This window comes from Thermobia domestica, chromosome 7 (assembly GCF_964235325.1).
Source record: "Thermobia domestica chromosome 7, izTheDome1.hap1.1, whole genome shotgun sequence".
NCBI lineage: Eukaryota > Metazoa > Arthropoda > Insecta > Zygentoma > Lepismatidae > Thermobia > Thermobia domestica.
The window spans coordinates 202,140,613-202,158,849 of NC_137460.1; the positions used below are offsets into that span (position 1 = coordinate 202,140,613).

The 18,237-nt window shown below is 34.6% G+C and overlaps 1 protein-coding gene across 1 annotated transcript in view; it reads left to right on the forward strand.

The window, feature by feature from the left end:
• The window catches only part of LOC145690660 (uncharacterized), a 147,445-nt gene that overhangs the window by 110,814 nt on the left and 18,394 nt on the right, over positions 1-18,237 (forward strand). The window contains exons 14-16 of the mRNA XM_081765775.1: positions 2,077-2,200; positions 6,371-6,492; positions 9,325-9,415. Coding sequence (XP_081621901.1) covers positions 2,077-2,200; positions 6,371-6,492; positions 9,325-9,415 — 337 coding nt within the window. The remainder of the gene's footprint in view (positions 1-2,076; positions 2,201-6,370; positions 6,493-9,324; positions 9,416-18,237) is intronic.

The window sequence follows — 18,237 nt, forward strand, 5'->3', positions numbered from 1 at the left end:
AATATCGACTTTTCGGATCAACTGGCATTCATTTGTTAATTAATGACAGCTGTTAATTAACGAGACTCGTATACGGAAACCAAACTATAATAAAATTTGATTTCATCTCATCCATAGGTACACTCATGTCCAAAATTATTGTCGCATGTTTATAAATATGTTGTTGTATGAATATAATTTGATAACGAATTCGCACGGCATTTCTTATAATGTTAGTATGTGCATAATCGGCAGAGACATGTATGTGGAAAATTTCATGTCAAAAAAGCAGTAAATAAGAACAATAAAACGAAAATAAAACTTTCTTGTCGATTTCGCAACATTTTGTTTTACTCATTCTAATTTTCGTATTTATAATTCTTTTCCTATGAAATTTACCACAAATATACATTTCCCGATTATACACATAGAATTAGTATTAAAAATACCCTGCAAGATCATTATCAAATTATATTCTTACAAGAAGACAGTTATAGATATGCGACGATCATTTTGGACATGAGTGTACATACTACACAACAAGCATTGTAACTCTACCAGTCTCTGCTGAATAGTGAGGCTCCGAAGTTGAGTATTTTCCATGTTGGCTTCGATTCATAAATTGTACTAGCTGTCTTTGATGACCAATATTTGGCGGAATTGTCTATTTCGACAAAACAAAAATATCTGGTTCCCTTATAAACACGTATAGTTTCCACCATTAAGAAAAGTTCTACCAAAATCTATGATGATTTTTTTTTTTTTTTTGTCTTTTTGTTTTGCCTGTGTAGTTTAGTTATGGTTACAAGCCCCACTACTCATCCACCCCCCTTCTCAAAAAAAATTGTAAAAAATGAAAGTTTACCTCAGTAGATAGCTAGTAATAAGTAAAGAAGCTTTAACTATATAAGTGACTTGTCAGTTTCACTGGTTGTTCGAAATAATAGATATATCCTACTTGAAACTTTATTTCTGAGAAGATTCCTTGAGCCGTGGTCATTTTTGTGTGATGATTCACTTCACCTGGTGAACCCATTTGAACCCAATTATAGTATTTACCGGAAATATACAGGTGCATTACGTCTTTTTTAATGGAATTATAAGAAAAGCTCTCAATTAAGTAAGCTTTCACTAAAATTTGCTTGTGTTTGGTACCTGTCTGCTACATAAGAAACCAAAATGAAAATGAAATGAAATTTTTGAGTTTTACGTCCCACGTTTATGCCGGTTAGGCTAAAGGAGACGGTGATGATGAGTAGTGAATGAAATGGTGGAATGAAGAAAGTAGGAGGAAACGGGAGAACCCCGAGGAAACCCACGCACACGGTGTTTGTCCACCACAAAGTTCACTTGGCGGGGGCTGGGACATAAGAATTCAAAACTTCTGTAATGCTGTTTCATTAATTCTCTTTACTCTATCTGTTATCTCAGGTAACTAATAAACATGATGTCTTGTGTTTTGTTCAGATTCATTTTATCTAGATTTGAATTGATTTTTACGTTTATGAAATGTGAGTCTTATAAGTTTCTTTGTATATATTTAGTTTGGTGCAATACTTTCATTTCCTTTCTTACTTTGGTGTTCTGATGTATTAAGATGTCTTCACATGCTTAATTATGTAAAAACAATATTAAAAATTCCTATTAATAAATATTTAAGAGAACATAGAGAAAATGAAATTTTTGAGTTTTACGTCCCACGGTTATGCCGGTTAGGCTAAAGGAGACGGTGATGATGAGAGACGAATGAAATGGTGGAATGAAGAAAATGGGAGGAAACGGGAGAACCCCGAGAAAACTCACGCACACGGTGTTTGTCCACCACAAAGTTCACTTGGCGGGAGCAGGGTTTGAAGCCGGGACCCCATGCACCAGAGGTGAACGCTCTACCACTGAGCCACCGTGGCCCCTAAAAGAACATAGAGAAGACCTTTGAGTTTATTGATACATGCAATCTGTTGATTACTTCATGGCATATCCTATATGTGCATATGAACGAAAAATATAAATTATTTCTAATTATTAGGTAAATGGGAAGTCATTATTTAGATATTATAAACTTGTACTGTACAGCAGTTTATATTTTATCTCTTGTAGCTTAAAGTGTCAAACGAAGTAATGAATCTTATGAGAAGTGTGGATTCTCAGTACCCAGTTCGTGTTATTAGGGGATCGAAAATGAACAGTAATTTTGCACCAAAAGAGGGATATCGATATGACGGTAAGTACTTTTTGCTTTCTTGTTTTTGGTTACATGATCATGTGGGAATACTCATAATGTCAAATTAAGGTCGATTAACTTTCACTTCGGTCATTAAGAAGTAAGGACTTCAGATAGAGCATTGTAAAGTATTTCAATTGAGAGTTGTTTAAAGTTCTTAGGCGATTATGTATGGCTAACTCGCTTCCTTATCGACGGATGGGTTTGATTTTTTGCTGGTACCCAATCTCTATTACAGAGCATAATTTGTACTGTCAAACTTTTGTAAACGAACTAACGGTATTCGTGTCGCACATAAATAATTTCTTTTAGTAATATCAGAAAGCTACCGAAGTTCACTTAGTTTCATGTTCTTAGTTGAAAGTGGCTATGAAACGAAACTTTTACGAATTGATTTTGTATTTAAGGATTAGACCTTCTTTTTCTGATCGCGTAGTTACAAGAGTAGGACTGTTTTTAAAAAAATGGTTTTCCAGTACCTCTAAAAATAAATAAATAAATAAATAAATAAATAAAGGTTCCCTGACAACTGTTTTTAATTATTTAATTCCCTGTCGTTTCTGAAGCTTAGATAAACCAGTAAATTTTCAGCAAATTTGATTTTTAAGTCGTTCGTGAGTGAGAAGTGTTCTTGTGTGAGTTCTTTAGTTGATTTGAAAATAGTACAACTTTTGATAAAGTAAGTTTTTTTGTTTGTTTGTTTGTTTGGGTATTCTAGTACTGACAAAAAAGCTTAAGTTATGGTGTTATTCGCCGTTCACATCTTCGCTTAGCTAACCGAGTACTTGTCAATAGAAGACTTGTTCGTTTGATACTTAACATCTCTCTCCACCACCGAGGCTACATAGTACATAAATTCATTATTTAAAGTGGAATCTGAACTACATATACAACACCAGGAATTGAACTCGAGACTTCAATACTAAAGGCGGAAACTTCAACATCTGCAATAGTAGCAATCCGAAAAATGTGAACGTTTGACTTAATGACAAGGTATGAACAAGTTGGATTCTTAACGTGTTTTTCCATAAAATGATATGAGTTTTTCGGTTTAACGTTCTTCGAATATTTTACTTTATAGCAGAATATTTGGATCTTTGCATTTATACAAATCCACATCGGTGAATTGTTTAAAATGACTTTTTGAAAATAGCATGTCGGTCGACCTGACTTTTATCACGTTACTTTGATTAAAATGTGTATACTAAAGAAGGGGGAAGGTTTGTCAAATATGTCAAAATAGAGTATCTCAGAGGTTCCTCAAGTTAGGTAAATGAAACCTAGTATATAAACTCATTATTAGAAACGTGTCCCAGCGAATTTCAAAATTCCACTTGTGAACAGCGGAAGGAGTGAAATTTTTATATTTCAATTTCCCCATTTTGTATTCATAAAGTGGTGAAAGTTGGGAAACTGTCGAACTATTTAAAATTAACCTTTGAACATAGTTAGCACTTGGGTTAGTCTTGGATTGTATCATCAAACTTTGATTGAAATGTATATCCAAAAGGTGAGGTTAACCGGAAGTGAATATTTACTGTGGTTTGTCGCACTTTAACCCATTAACGCCGGAATTAATTTTTGTTTTTAATTTTGCTGAAATTGATAATTTTGGCTTATTTAGGTGTGAAGACCACGTATGAGAAATTTTAAGTTCGTGACGTAAGCTGTTTCGTTGGGGGACCCTGTGATCATATGAACACGCTAGGCGTTTAAGTTAGTACGTTAGGATAACATGAGTATGTGAATGGCCTGTTATATTATTCACGCATACGTGAAAGAAAAAAACGTTTATTTTCATAGAAACTGTTACAATCTAGAAGACAAAATAAGCACAGTATTGGGATTATGCAGTTGCAGTTTATGAATTCCATTATCAATGGGACTTTTTCAGGGGTACCCGAAAAGAAATCTAGGGGGGTGCATTCCATGGTTGCTATATTAGTTTGGTATTGAATATAAGTAGTTTGCTATATTACGTATATATTTTCGTGAGCCATGGGTGAACCAGGCCCCACCTTTGGGCGTACGTGGACTTTATGGATTTTTTTAAAGAAACTGTCTGTACGTACAAGCCCTCATTACATTTTAACTATTTCGCAAGAACTGTGCTTGGACACAGGGTATATGCACAACGTTTACCATTAGAGCGAACCTCTAAGTGGTCTACTCCATCAAAATGAACATAACCACTTACACAGTATTGCTCACTGCTCAACTGAAAAATAGCTGGACCTCCTGCACCTAAAGGAACGGCTTTATATTTCTGCAAATAAGTTCAGAATTATAAACGTGAGATGTTTATCCTATTTTGCTCAACAGAAGCCATGTATTTCGCACCGGTACATCAGTCATCTAATTGAAAAGTGCCCACAACCACCATTCGGACCTGATTTCAATGCGATGAGATATTCTGGTCTATTTGATCAGTATCTTCCATGTGCTTGTTGTATTCTTCTAATAAATATAAACGATTTACGCGTGTTTTCTTCTTTTCACTCTGGAAATATCGCTCAACATTATAAACAGACTGAACCCCGTGACATACAGACGCAGTTTTGACCACTTTATTGTCAAATCATCTTCACCAAGTCCAGTATTATCTGTGGAAACAACTTCAGCGTGATTGGTAAATTGGCGTTCTGTAAGGTTGTCGATTCTCCTGAATCTTCTCTTGAAACACTGCATTTCTCTTTTCCTGAATCTTCATTCGAAAAGGTGTTTCGGGGGTTCAATATATATGACTTGCATGTCTTGTACGTCATTCGATTGCAAAATATCAAGGATTTGTTGAAGTAAAAGACCTCTCTAATGAAAGCAAAAACAATACCAGTAACAGTAGTAGAAAAAGTCATATAATAATAATAATAATAATAATAATAATAATAATAATAATAATAATAATAATAATAATAATAATAATAATAATAATAATAACTGAAAAGAATAAAACAAATGAAATGAAGGCATGTACAAACTGTTCTAAATTAATTTATCTGCAAAAGTTTACTGTACTATCGACATTTTTACATACATACGTAAGAGATAAAAATCCATTTAAACGCCTAGCGTGTTCATACGATCACACTGACGAAAAACTTGATTAAGCATGCCCCAAATATTTTCAGATGACTGAAATGTACAGTGTTACAACATTTGGTATCTCTAAAATATAACCAAGCACAAAATAATTTCAAAGGATAAAATATAAGAATATTTTGTAATATCTACTGTGAGGACAATACCGTTTTTATGATATTTTTAGTGCAGTGCTAACAATTGTGCCTCCACATTGCATTGAAGCTGTAATATGGAAATTGTTTTGTTCGAATTGTGTTACCAGAACCTTCTCCTAGTAGGCAATGCATATCATGTAAAGAAAACACTAACACCAAGTTACACAAGACTTGTTTTGATAAGTACTAACTGCTGTGATCATATGATCACGCACGGCGCTAATGGGTTAAGGATATTCAGTAACTTCAGTGTTCAGTTTTTATTTATTTATTTATTTATTTATTTATTTATTTACTGGCAAAATAATATGTGGAGCCACGTTGTCATTAAGATTATTTATGAGCCAAAGAAGTATGAGCTCATCAATAAAATGCTGACTAAAAAAGCATTGAAAAGGTAGACGAGAATGCTGACAGCTCTGAACAAAAATTGAATGTTTAATATGATGTTTTGGGCAATCTGTAATAATTCAGAAGAGCAATGTAAATGATTTTTCAGTTTGTTGATGGGATTACCCCTCAAGCGCTTAAGTTATAATAAAGATAAGCTCAGTTGATTACGTCTTTCTGTACGGACTTCCGTAATATCCGAGTATTTTAAATGTAAATAAATCTTTCTAGTGTTTCAAAGTTGTTACTCGTAAAATAGATAATTAATTGTAGGAATTTGAATAAATTTCCTGATACAAGTGGAGAAATTTCGCAGTATGGTGGGAATTGTCTTTGTATTTTATCTTGAATTTCCACTGACGAAAAATTAGTAGCAAAATTAATGAAAACATGTGTTGCTGGGACATAATTAGTATAGACACTGTTAGACGATTGTGGTGTGTTTGTTCGTCTTAATTGTTTGTTGGATATCAGTGCTTCAATACTAGTACGATGTTTTTATTTGTTAGGTATTTTTTACTACTAAACTCCTGTAATATTCCAGGTCTATACACAGTAGAAAAGTTCTGGGAGGAAATAAGTAAAAGTGGATCCAAGGACTATAAGTTCGTATTTCGACGTTGCTCAGAACAACCTCCTCCTCCATGGGAAGTGAATGGCACCTCTGTAAGTATCCGGCAAGTTCGGATTTATTTTTTAATTTTTAGTTATTTATTTGTAACTTATAATAAAAATAAATTATAATAAGTTGTTCGATATAGTTTCTTCATGTTTGCCTGAGAAATTGATAAATATTGTTGGTATAGTTACCAGAAAAAATGGGTACTTGCATATAACATTTTGTTTATCAAGAACTCCAATACTCCAATCTGCCCAGACGTTCTGAAGTTTTCAAATAAAAATTGCGGGGGTAGGTATTTGAAATACCTTCCGGTAGTATTTAATTAATGGACTAGAACAATAAAAATTCGACTACTCTCTTAAGTCTTCTTGTGTCTTGGATAAGAAAAGATTGATGTAAAGCTATGTTGTTTTCTTAACTAAAGATTTTTTTCCAATCTAGAAGGTAATGCTTCGGAGCAAAATATTGATAGATGAAACATCCTTTCTTGTTAAGTTCATTTTTTCTTCTACTTTAAATTGTTACAAATGTTTTGCTGTACGATTTTTTTGTAAACCTAACAAGTAGCATTGTCGCGTGTTTACCACGTGAGGGAGTTTGATTTGTATGTCGTGATATTTTCTCAATATTCAAACCGGAAGTCGAAGTAGATTTCTACCACTTCTGGTTTTAGTAGAAAGATTAGAGGGGAATGTATTCTTGGGACGCTTAAGTGATCGCGGAAACTGGTTTTTACGATCTGTTGCTGTTTTTACTCTATAGCGATTAACGTTAAAAACTGAAAGTGGTTGATTTCTACCACTTTCGGTTTTAATAAACGGTTAAGAAGGAAGATGGTACCTATTCTTAGAACACTAAATAGATTCCAAGAAAGACCACTTCTCACTATCTCTTATAATTTTTGCTCTGTGTAGATCAATATTGAAACCGGAAGTTGTACCGAATTCCTATCACTTTCAGTTTTGGAACAGAGTTAAGGATGGAGATAAAAATTATTCTTGGAATGTAATCCATCGCAAGAAACCACTTTTCACTTTCTATTACCGTTGTTGCTCTATAGTGATCAATGTTAAAATCGGAAATGATTTATTTCTACCAGTTTCGGTTTGAATACCACGTCCATCTACGAACTCGGTTCCAAACTTTTGACCCTTTTCATCCTGGTGATCCATTAAGGAGTTCTTAAGATTTTGTATTTCTCGGATGAACGGACACACGAACAGAACAAGGTAAATATATAAAGAAATTTTGATAAGATTTTGAAGCTATACTCCGTAAAAATTGATGCTGTGAGATAACTAACGCACATATTAAAATGAAAATGATGACTGAGTGTACTTCAAAGTTTTCATTATATGATATGATATTAGTACACAGTATGGTTAACGAGATACAGCCCTGAATTATTATTATCTCTTAACTTTCAATTATTGTTTAACTACACATGAAATCAATCGATAGGGCAGGTCCAGCTGATCAAAATTAAATTCTTGAGGGTAAATTCTCATGCGTAGTTTTCGAGTAAAACTATTTCTCGATGAAAATGTTTGTCATTCGTTGTCAGTGCTAACCAATAGTTTTTATTATGTATTTATTTGTGTGTTGTAAAACCTTTATCAAACCCTTCTCGATGACTTCCAGTGAGGACGACTTGAATGAAGTCGTATCCAGTGGGCAGTGGTCCAGAACTTAAATAGATTCCACACAGCGTACTTTCAAGTCTCAAACGGAGTTTCCAGCACCATGTAAATGCCATCCAACACTTCCGATCTGGACTCCATGTAGTACAATGATTGAACATCACTTATTTTTAAATATCTGCCCGAAGATGTCTACATAGTGCAGTAGGATGGTGATAGATTTCGTAGCAGCTACAGGATTAAAGTTATTCCTGGCACGTGGATTGCAAGGCCATAGGTTATATGCTTGTAGGACGATCCGCAGAAGGACTATCCATCAAATACAATCCACAGAAGAGCTCGCTGTATGTGGTGAAGTGAACTTTGGTGATGCCGTAAAAATCAGTAGGGTTCTAAATTATATAAAGGTTGTTGCTCTAGAGTGACCCCGGGGTGTGGGTATGTCTGTTGTGCTGCTAGAAAGCTGTACAACTTAGGGAACGAATCACTTCGGAAATAGTGGTTCCTGGTTTGAGCTGGTATATACGGGGAAATCTTGCATCCGTCAATGTTTGGGTGACAGTACTAATCTAGCTAGGTCTATTGGAAATAATTCTGCATTAGTTTAATCGTTTAATCAGAGAATTCCCTTTTATGATGAAAACGCCTTCCCAGACATAGCTGTGAATAACTTCCGTGAACAGAAGTTAATGTAGCAGTGACCTGCAGGTTTTTATGACATAAACCTCATTGTACCTTACTCCACAGATGTGTGTCTGGACATGATCGTCCTCCATTTTTTTTAGAAGTCATGGATGGCTTTAGAGCATGCGTTGCATTCTTTTCCTTAAGAAAACCTCTTTGCTGGTCTAGTGGCTAGCGCGTGTGCCTTTGGTGAAAGGCGTTTCTGGTCTGGTTCCCGGTGGGAGAGCCTTGAAATGTGAACGCATTGCAGTAGTTCGGGATGCATCTTAAACTGTAGGTCCACGTCTCAGTTATAGACGTTTGATTTTGTGATCCAGTGTGTCATTAATACTTCTTTCTTTTCTGAAAAGATTCTTTGAGGATCGAAAGGTTCAATGTACTCTCTAATTTTTATGTGAATTTCATGTCATATAAATGCGTTACGTTTATATACATTATAAAAGTAAAGAAATCACAGCAAGAACATACGAAAAGAAAAATAAGTGTATGTATGTATGTATGTATATCTATCTAAATTCATACAACTTGATAATGTTCTTGTTTTCGTTATAGGCTTCCTTACGTAAAAACGCTCAGCCTTCCGTTCGTAAAAAAGGAAAAACAAACTCCACAAGTAGCAGCTTGGATCTACCTCTTTCAGAAAGTAAGTTATTTATTGTTTTGAATTTATAAGAAAAAATAAATATTTGGGTTCTGCGAGCAGATATTAATAAGTCGTGTGCTTTTTTTCTTTTCTTTTCTTTCTTTTTCTTTTTTTAATCGTATAACAGAAAATTTTCAGTTATTCAGCATAATTCTCCGGAAGTTCATTGTTCTTTTGATATCACCTGCACTTCAGTCTCATCCAGGAAACTGTCCCGAAACCTCTAGTTGGCAGCTGGTCATGTCATATTTTAAAAAGTGTTCCAAATGTGGTACTTACTAAGATCTGTAAAAATTGTAATCATTCAGTGGTGGTCTGATAAATAAGATGAATTTTACAACTTCGAACTTGGTTTCATCCATTTTTTGTATTATGCTAGATACTGTGCGAGAGACTCCTTTGACAACTTAGCCCGCCTTGACCAACATTTGTCTCACTTTAACCAGCAGTGATGTGTAATAAGCTACTGTCACTATGGCAGTTATTATTATTATTTTGAAATAATCTATAAGCATACAGTCTTATTCTGAAGTACAGCTTCGATGACCTTGGTTGCAGTTCATTGCATTGAAAAGTTTTTGGGTCGAGAGATCCAGATTCTTTAGACATCTCTTTATTGTACGTAAAACGAGGTCAATCTATTGTGAAAAATCAGTTTCAGAAAAAAGTATTAAAAAAAAAAAAAACTTCATCCCTCTCAAAATGTTAAAGAAATATCCGCTAAGTGGCTGCATGTCCATACTTCTGATGTTTTTCCACCCTCCCCTTTTTTCATCTATCTTTGGGAGGCTTGAAGTGTAGGTCAGGCACCGCGAATACCATTGGTTGTTCTCAAGAAAACAAAATCAGGTATTATATAAATGATTGGCAGGGTCTTAAAAAAAAATCAAGGGTCGCAGTAAGTCCCAGAATCACATTGTATCATGCTATTTATGATTAGTGGAAACATAATAAGTGTCTTGATGAGGAAGCCGAGAAACAAGTAAGGTACGAAGTTAAATTGTGGTGTCAGGTTCTAGAGAGGCTGATTAATATTACAGTAATGGTAGCAAAAAATTCCGTAGCGTTCAGGGGACACAAGAAAGACATAAATGAAAGTTATTGTTGAATTTTTTTTTATCTTAGGTTCAGCTATTTGCTAAATACGATCTTACCATGAAACAAATTATAAACACATCAAAAGATCATATTAAATGCCATACAAAATGAAATAATTCACAGTCTTGGTACCCGCCTTCAACTACCTTAGTACAAAAAGTGAATTCATCCTCATTTTTTCTGTTATCATGGATACCACCCAAGATATTTCAAAGCACCATCAATTAAGTGTTGTTATTCGCCACGTTGAAATGATCCTAGATAAACATGATGAATCAAATGATTTAAATGTTAATGAACATTTCATTAAGTTGGTACAGGTAACTGGTCAAAGTACCGAAGGTGCTTAATGCTTTAAATTCATTAAAATTGAATTTGAAACTGTGATTATGTTACCTATTATTCCACATTAAAAAAAAAAAAAGTTAAGGCGATTGGTTCTTGGTATTCTCTTACGGGGAGGGAGGCCTAAAACGTAGTTACGAAACTGGTGCGAGACCCCATTGAAGATAGTGAGACCGAACCCTTAGCAGGTGCAAGTCCAATGAGGTAAATGAACGGAAGATTAAGCTAGCACAAGCGTTATTGAGGATAGCGAGATAAACTCGATGATAGTCTGAGCTAGTATAAGACTCATTGAGACGAACGAGCGCGAGTGATCCTTAATTGCAAAATGGCTATCTGTGGTACATTCATTACTCAAGATCTGGCCTATGAACTTCAGTCCTTTGTTGAGAGTTTTAGCAAAGCACTTCGCTAATATCAGCCTATTTTACAAATTCATGTCATGAACAATGGCCATATCGCAATATAACTGTTTAAAGAAAATAAAACCAAAGATAATACAACCGAACATGTTTATATAGGTTTAGTTGTGACTCATCAAAGAAAGCAAGTTTAGTGGCATTTGTTGTTACTGAGCTGCTTCGATTAGACCCTGACACTTAAAATCTTGCTATACGTTGTAGCACACGAACATGTTTCAGATTTACTGTACCAACATTGAGTCTATTTCTAGTGCCTGTCCACAGAGATTTCATTTTTGAAAACGTTGTTTCTCATTGAGCGTTGCAATTGGATATGGTGAAAATATAAAAGGTTATTATTTTGCAGTATTTAAGGTTTGTAGAAAAACATTCGTTACAGATGAGTCCATACCTTTCTGCATATGATGTAACTTGCTGCATCTTCTCAGATCACACTATTTTCTTAACTAAACGATTTTTTTCATAGAATTTATTCACGTTTCCCCAGTTTCTAACAAAAATTATTTTTGGGTCATAAAAGGTGGACAAAATGCGTCCGCCGTACTTACACCAATTTCGGTCTTTTAAAACCGGATGGTCCGTCTAAAAGTTGGAAGTCTGGCAACCTTACTGGCCGTCCAGGAAGTTCATCGTCAGTACTAAATTGACCTATCTGAAATTATGTTGCTCACCTTTTTACAGTTGCTTATGAAAGAGGCATTATCCACTAATGTTGTACGAATAGATTTGGCCTACAGCATGACACTCATACTATGATAAAATGTTAGTGATCAGCAACTAATTTACTTAAATCTCACTGAAACGACGAAAAAGGTGGATTATAAACATCAAATACTTCATAGAAGTTTCTGACATAATATATGTTCTTAAAATAATACCATAAGGTACTGTTACTCAAAGGATGCTAGTAAAGTCCAAATTTATCAACACCTTCTCGAATGTTTTTTGGCATTATATGTCAGATATATATATTTTTTTCTTTCTTTCTTTAAGCGTGAACATACTTGTTAGTAAGAAATCGTAGAATAATTTCAAGGAATATTTTTCTGAGTACTAGAAATTCAGTATAAGTTTGAGATTATGATTAATTTCTCATTTTGATATCACTGGAAAAGAGTCCTCTTGGCATAACGCACATTGTTTAAAAATTTTTTCGTAAATGTGTTTCAAATATGTAATATTAGAAGCAAACAATAACAAAATGCCCTGTAATATGTTTTTAGAAGTTATAAAGCTTTCCTCTCTCTTTTAATATGAATCATCATACTTAAATGCAAGAAATCTTTTGTAAGATGGATACTTTTTAACTATACTTTAAAAATCCCTGTGTCCATACCCATAGTTAGAAGAGTGTGATACCGTGAATGTATCAAAACTAGAGATAAACAAGAATGAAATAGCTTCTGTTACGCAGTCTCTTAGGACATCACAACTTGAATTTCAGAATATAATGATTACACTACTTCTGAATAGAATTGTACCACATACTACATGGCAACTTAAAACTGTTGTAATCAGTAACATGATGTAGAACAATTGTAAGTAGTGTAAGAATTTAAGTAGCTTTACGTTTTGGAATGCAAATTTTATCATTGAAGAGTAACCAAAGATCGTACGAGGACGAACCAATAAGTAGCGCGCATTTTTTCATACAATATTATACTGATCCAGAACGTGATAATTGAAAGAGAAGTACTTTGAAGTTGGCTAGTCGGCAGTTGTTCAATCAAGTATTGTCTACTTATGAAGAAGAGAGTTGTAGTTGGTTTCTTGTAGGCAAAAGGACAACACGCGACTGAAATCCATAGGGAAATGTATGAACCATGGAAACATCTCCAGGTGATGCGAATTCTTTGGAAAAAGTCGTATGAATCTTACGGATTTGTCACATTGCGGGGTATCCGCTAATAGCACCAAGCGAACAGAATGTCACGGCATTAAAGAGGTAATTCGTAATAACCTACGAATCGATCTTAGAATATTGTCGAACTTGTTCACATTTCGTACTGTACCCTGTGTAATGTGGTGCGGAACAAACTGAAATTTCGTACAGTGAGTGCTCGGTGAGTGCCAAAGAAACTCATAGACGTCCATAAGGAACAGCGAATATGACATATTCAGACCACCTGCCTGATGTTAAAACATGTTTTCTGGAAGATATCGTTACAGATGACGAGTTCTGGGCGTAACACTACACGCCTGAAACACAACCGGCATCCGTGAAATGGAAACATACTGATTCCTTACCGAAGGAGAAATTCAAGGTGACTCAGTCTGTGAAAAATTATTAGTGACTGTATTCTGGGATATGCAAGGGGTTCTACTGGTTAATTTTCTAACACGCGGAGCCATTGAGTGCTTCATCATATGCAACAACATTGGCAAAGGATGTTGTGAGTTTCGTATCAATGCATGTTGCTGCTTTTGATTGCGAGAAACTTGAGAAGTTTCGGTGGGAGATATTTGAGTACTAAGCCGTACGGTCCTGTTCTGGCAACTACAGGTTCATCTCATTTTGGTCCGATAAAGAAATTTTTGGACGGCCAACGTTTCAGTTCCAATGATGTAATCAAGTCGCTTGTGTACAGATGGATATACTCCCAAAAGAGTGTTTTCTATGAACAGTTTGAAACATGTGCCATGATTGGAGAAATGTGTTGAGAAACTTGGTGGCTATATAGAAAAGTAGCTTTAATATGAGCCTTTACTTTGTATGTTTGATCCATCCTCGTACATTCACTGGTGGGAAGGGTATTGTAAAATTTCCGGAAATTTTGAACCTGTTAGTGAAAAACGGTCTTTTTTTGGTTTCTTTCCGGAAAAATTGAAAAAAAATAATAAAAATCTTTGTATTAGGTTAATTTTACTAGTAATTTAACAGTTTCTCTTTTCGAACGCTTGAAAAATTTAAGTTCAGAAATTTCAATATTGAAAAAAAAAAAAGAAAAAGAAAAAGAAACCTATTGTAATTATTCTTGAAAACTAATAGTCTGCACTCATTTCCGTTATGTGCTTTTTAGTCGTTTATTCGTGGACGTGCATTAATTACAGAATTTTTACTGTTACACACAAGCTTACCATTATGAAGCGTTTCTGTTACAACAAATAGGTCTCTTGAATGAAACTGAGTTTTTAATATGCTCTTTGATTTGGTGAAAATTTGTTAATTTTAACCAAATTACTTCTTAAAAGGAAGAGCAGTAAGCAAATTTTACTAGTACTCATGCACTAAAACATATAATTACTATTCTGATATAGACTTTTATATAACTTTATGCATAAAATCCTCTATGTAAACAAATACCTATTTCCTAGTGCGACAAACCTATATATATATACAATTGAAAATCACTATGTTTGTGGCTTTAAATCTCCTGAACCGCCCGACCGATTTCAATCAATTTTGTAATATGGATGAGGTTTCGAGGCCGGGCTGGTTTTAGGCTATTCACTTTGATGATAGAGCTGAGGGGGGAAAGGGGGTATAAAAAATAAATAAAACTTAACTCCTGAACCACTCGATCGATCTTGATCAAATTTTCAATATAGATGAGGTTCAGGCTTGGGACCGTTTTTATGATTTAAATTTGACGAAGCAACGTAGAGGAGAAGAAGTAAGGAGAGATATATAAAAATCATTTTATATGACTGAAAGTGACTATTTTTGTAACTTAATAACTCTTGAACTATCCGACCGATATCAATGAAATTTTCAAGATACATGAGTTTCGGATCTGGAAACATTTTTGTAATTTCACTTTAACCGTAGATTCTAGGGGAGGGGGACCTATAAATAAAAATAAAACCTAATAACTTTTGAACCTCCCAACCAATCCCGATCAAATTTTCAACATATATGAGGGTCGGGCCTTTGGTGTTTTTTATCGTTTCACTTTGACGAGCCAGCCTAAGGCAGGGGGGAGACATGTAAAACAAATTAAAATTAAAATGACTGCCATTGTGACTTAATCATTCTTAAACCACCCGACCGATCTCAATCAGATTTTCAACATTCATGAGTTTAGGGGCAGAGATTACTTTAGGGTATTCACTTTGACGATCCAACGTAGGGGCGGGAGAGGGGGGGAGAGAAATTTTAAAATGAATAAAATTGCCGATATTAGTGTTGAATCCATAGTTTTCGGGGTTGATGAGAGAAACAGTGACACTTCTGATGCTGTTTCAATCCAAGTTCAGCCCTGATAGTAGAGGAGGGGAGGGTACAACGTAGAGGAGGGGAAAACATTTAAAAATGATCGAAAATGACTAATATTAGTGTCGAATCCATAGTTTTAGGAGTAGCTGAGATTAACAGTGACAATCCTGATGCCATGTGCCGCAGCACGGAGGAGGGGGAGCTATATATATATAAAAATAATCGAAAATGACCAATATTAGTGTTTAATCCATAGTTTTCGGGATCATTCAGATGAACAGTGACATTTCCGATCCGGTTTAAATCCAAATTCAGCCCCGCCACTTGGGGGAGGGGGAGAAAGATATATAAAAATGATCGAAAATGGCCACTATCAGTGTCGAATTTATAGTTTTCTGGGTCGCTTAGATGAACAGTGATACTTTCGATCCCGTTTACATTCAAATTCAACCCCGCAAATTGGGAAAGGGGGAGGAAGACATTTAAAAATCGAAAATGACCTATATTAATGCTGAATCCACTAATTTTTGGGAATCGCTTAGATGAACGGTGATACTTCCGATGCCATGGCCCGCAGCATGGGGCTATATATATATATGATCGAAAATGACCAATATTAGTGTCAAATCCATGGTTTTCAGGGTCGTCGAGATGATCAATGATCTTTCCGATGCTGTTTAAATCGATGCCATTAAAAACGAAAACAGCATATTTCACGGGTACTAAACACATGAGATGCGGCGTTGTGCATTTAAATTTTCATTTCAACCTAGCGAAGCGGATTATATATGCTAGTTATCTATATGTATCAAAATGAAAGTGACTATGTTTGTAACTTAATAACTCTTAAACCACTCGATAAAATTTTCAACATAAGTGAGGTTCATCTTTAACATAGGGATGGTTTTTATCATTTCACTTTGAAGGTGCAACGTATTGGAAGAGGAAGGGGAGATATATCGAAAGTGACTGATATTAGTGTCGAATGCATAATTTCCGGGGTCGCTGTGATGAACAGTGAGACTTCCGATACCGTTTAAATCCAAATTCAACCCCGCAACTTGGAGGAGGGGGAGATAGATCTATATAAAAATTATTGAAAATGACCTACATTAATGTCGAATTCATAGTTTTGGGGATCCATAAGTTGATAGGTGACAGTTTTGATGCCACTTATGTCCAAATTGAAACGTATTTTCCCCGTGTGAAGAACGGGTATTCTGCTAGTCTGTAATAATAACGAACGGAAGTTTCACATATTCAACCCTTTAATATATTTGTCGCTTCCCAAATTTACTCAGTTTTGTGGTGTATGTGTAAATAAGATCATATCTCTTTTTGAGTTTTTCGAAAAATATACAATTTTTGAGTTTTTCGAAAAATATACAAATAATAAAGAGGGATTTTTACCAGAAATCGGAAAATTAAAAAAGTAAAAAGTAAAAGTAATTTTTTTACTGTTAGCGAAATACACTGTATATATGCTGCAGACATGTTACAGCAAGTAAGATTAGAGCATTAACTCTATTTCAAGTGTGCTCTCGGGAAAGAAAAAAAGTGAAACATTCTTCGGCCTCACCCATGCCGACCTCCTACGGAGGAAACCTTCCCTTTGCTTTGGAGAAGGAATCCTGTCCGCATCCAACTATTGAAGGATCTCGGCCACAGCAACTTGTCCCTCCTCTTTCAAGGGAGGTATGGGAAAACACATCGACAGCAGCGCCATCAGGGCACACTTGAAATAGAAAGGCTCCTAACATCAGGCGAAGAAATAGCTTTTAAATTATATTTTCCGGTTTTTCCAATATTTCTGAACAAATGATTTCTGCTAATGGATTAAAAATTTCCGGAAATTTTACATATCACAAGGAAGATATGTCTGTAATATATATTTGATTTTAAAATATTAACTAAAATGATTCTGTCCCCGTTATTTTGACACTTCCCTGCCATCAAGCGGGAACTTGATAAGATTACTTAAGATAATTTAAATGCATCTATAATAATAATAATAATAATAAAGAATTTTATTGTCGTTAAGCTATACATAGCAATAGACAATGTCAAAATGCGATACAATATTGATACGTAAGTATAAATAAATAATGATATATAACTAAATTAATGATGAAATGACATTACAAAATAAATTACAATAACAATATACATTTTAAATACAAGCTCAACACGAGATTACAAAATACGTTACACTTCTATTGAACAATTAAAATACTCCTGTAATGAATAAAAGGGCGTTGCAACTAACCAATTGTATAACTTACTTTTAAATCTATCCATATGTTCATCTTTTAGTGATGCAGGCAACTTGTTATACAGTTTTATTCCAACTGTCTCATAACTGTTCAATGATTTGGACAATCGTTGATATGGGACATTTATGAATTTACTGCTTCTAGTATTATACGAGTGGATATCTTGCCTGAGTTGTAAATTTTGGTGATTACTTTTTATATAGAGGAGTACTGTGTAAATGTATAGATTGATTATTGTCATAATTTTAAGATTGATAAACAAAGGTCTGCAATGAGCTAATTTGTCTACGTTTGAAATAATTCTGATGGCCTTTTTCTGTATTAAAAGAATGCTATTTACATGATAATTGTTACCCCAAAATAATATACCATACAAAATTATACTTTGAAAAAAAGCAAAGTAAGCCGATCTGACATAGTTATCAGGAACATGATTTTTTAGTTGTTTTAGCAGATATATTACTCTTGAGAGTCTTCCAGAAATATAATTAATATGCTGTTCCCACGATAACTTGTTGTCAATATATA